An 855-nucleotide genomic window follows, 5' to 3' on the forward strand; every position below is an offset into this window, starting at 1 on the left:
GAGTACAGCTGGGTCATGCGACGCAGTGTGCCAAGGAGCGACTAGAGCCGTAGGCACAGTGCACTAATGTTCAAAAACAGCACAGCTTCAGTGATGACGCCTGTTTAGGATGAGCTGCGTGTCGTAGGGGAGCGCCACGTCGCTGTACCGGTCATAGTAAGCACAATCTCTTGGCCGGTCGGGAGGGGCTGGTACACACTTGTAGGACTGCATCGGACTGTGCTTTTGCTGCACATGAGTGCTCTGACTATCTAGTCACTCCTTGGCGCACGACGTCGCTTCGGCCGCTGCGTCGCCAGGTCGGCGAACGGTGCGTCGAGCCATGTACTGTACTCGTCATTGGGCAGGCGTGCGATTTCTGCGTTGAACTTTACGTGCCTTTTTCTGCGCTTGGCCAATGAGAACGTAGCTGAGCCTTCATTTTGTCCAATCAAGTACTACACAGACAGAGGTGATAAAGAAACAGCATTGGTGTGCTTTCAACGGACAGTGCTCTGGAGCCTGCACGTTTTAGCGGACAGGGAACCAATGAAAAGCACTTTTGGCGAACGATGAAATTGCTCTTTGACTTTGCAGGATGGAGCGGACGTCGTCGACCCGAACGACGCTGGTCGAATTCAACGCCATGACGAGCTTCCTCCAGGTCCCAGACAACTTTGACATCCTCTCGGGCAAGGGGTCCAAGACCAAGCAACTGCGCAACGGTCAACGCCTCACGGTCCGCTATGGTAAAGTTGCGCTTGCCAAAACACTAATATTCGATATCTCGCTAGGTTACAAGCTTTTGGCAGATTATGTCAACCAGCTCCTCGCCAGCACGGGACGCCAGTGGACGGAAGCCAACGCCAAGAGTCG

General features: G+C 54.2%; 1 protein-coding gene across 1 annotated transcript; it reads left to right on the forward strand.

Annotated features, from left to right (window-relative positions):
• Nucleotides 1–577: 577 nt before the first annotated feature.
• On the forward strand, nucleotides 578–851 carry SDRG_17445 (hypothetical protein; the record flags this gene model as incomplete). Its single annotated transcript, XM_008623687.1, has 2 exons — nucleotides 578–728; nucleotides 774–851. Coding segments are annotated over 2 exons (228 nt in total), but the record flags the coding sequence as incomplete, so codon positions are not given.
• Nucleotides 852–855: the final 4 nt, after the last annotated feature.

The sequence above is a fragment of the Saprolegnia diclina genome (assembly GCF_000281045.1).
Source record: "Saprolegnia diclina VS20 unplaced genomic scaffold supercont1.383, whole genome shotgun sequence".
In the NCBI taxonomy this organism is placed as follows: Eukaryota; Oomycota; class Saprolegniomycetes; order Saprolegniales; family Saprolegniaceae; genus Saprolegnia; species Saprolegnia diclina.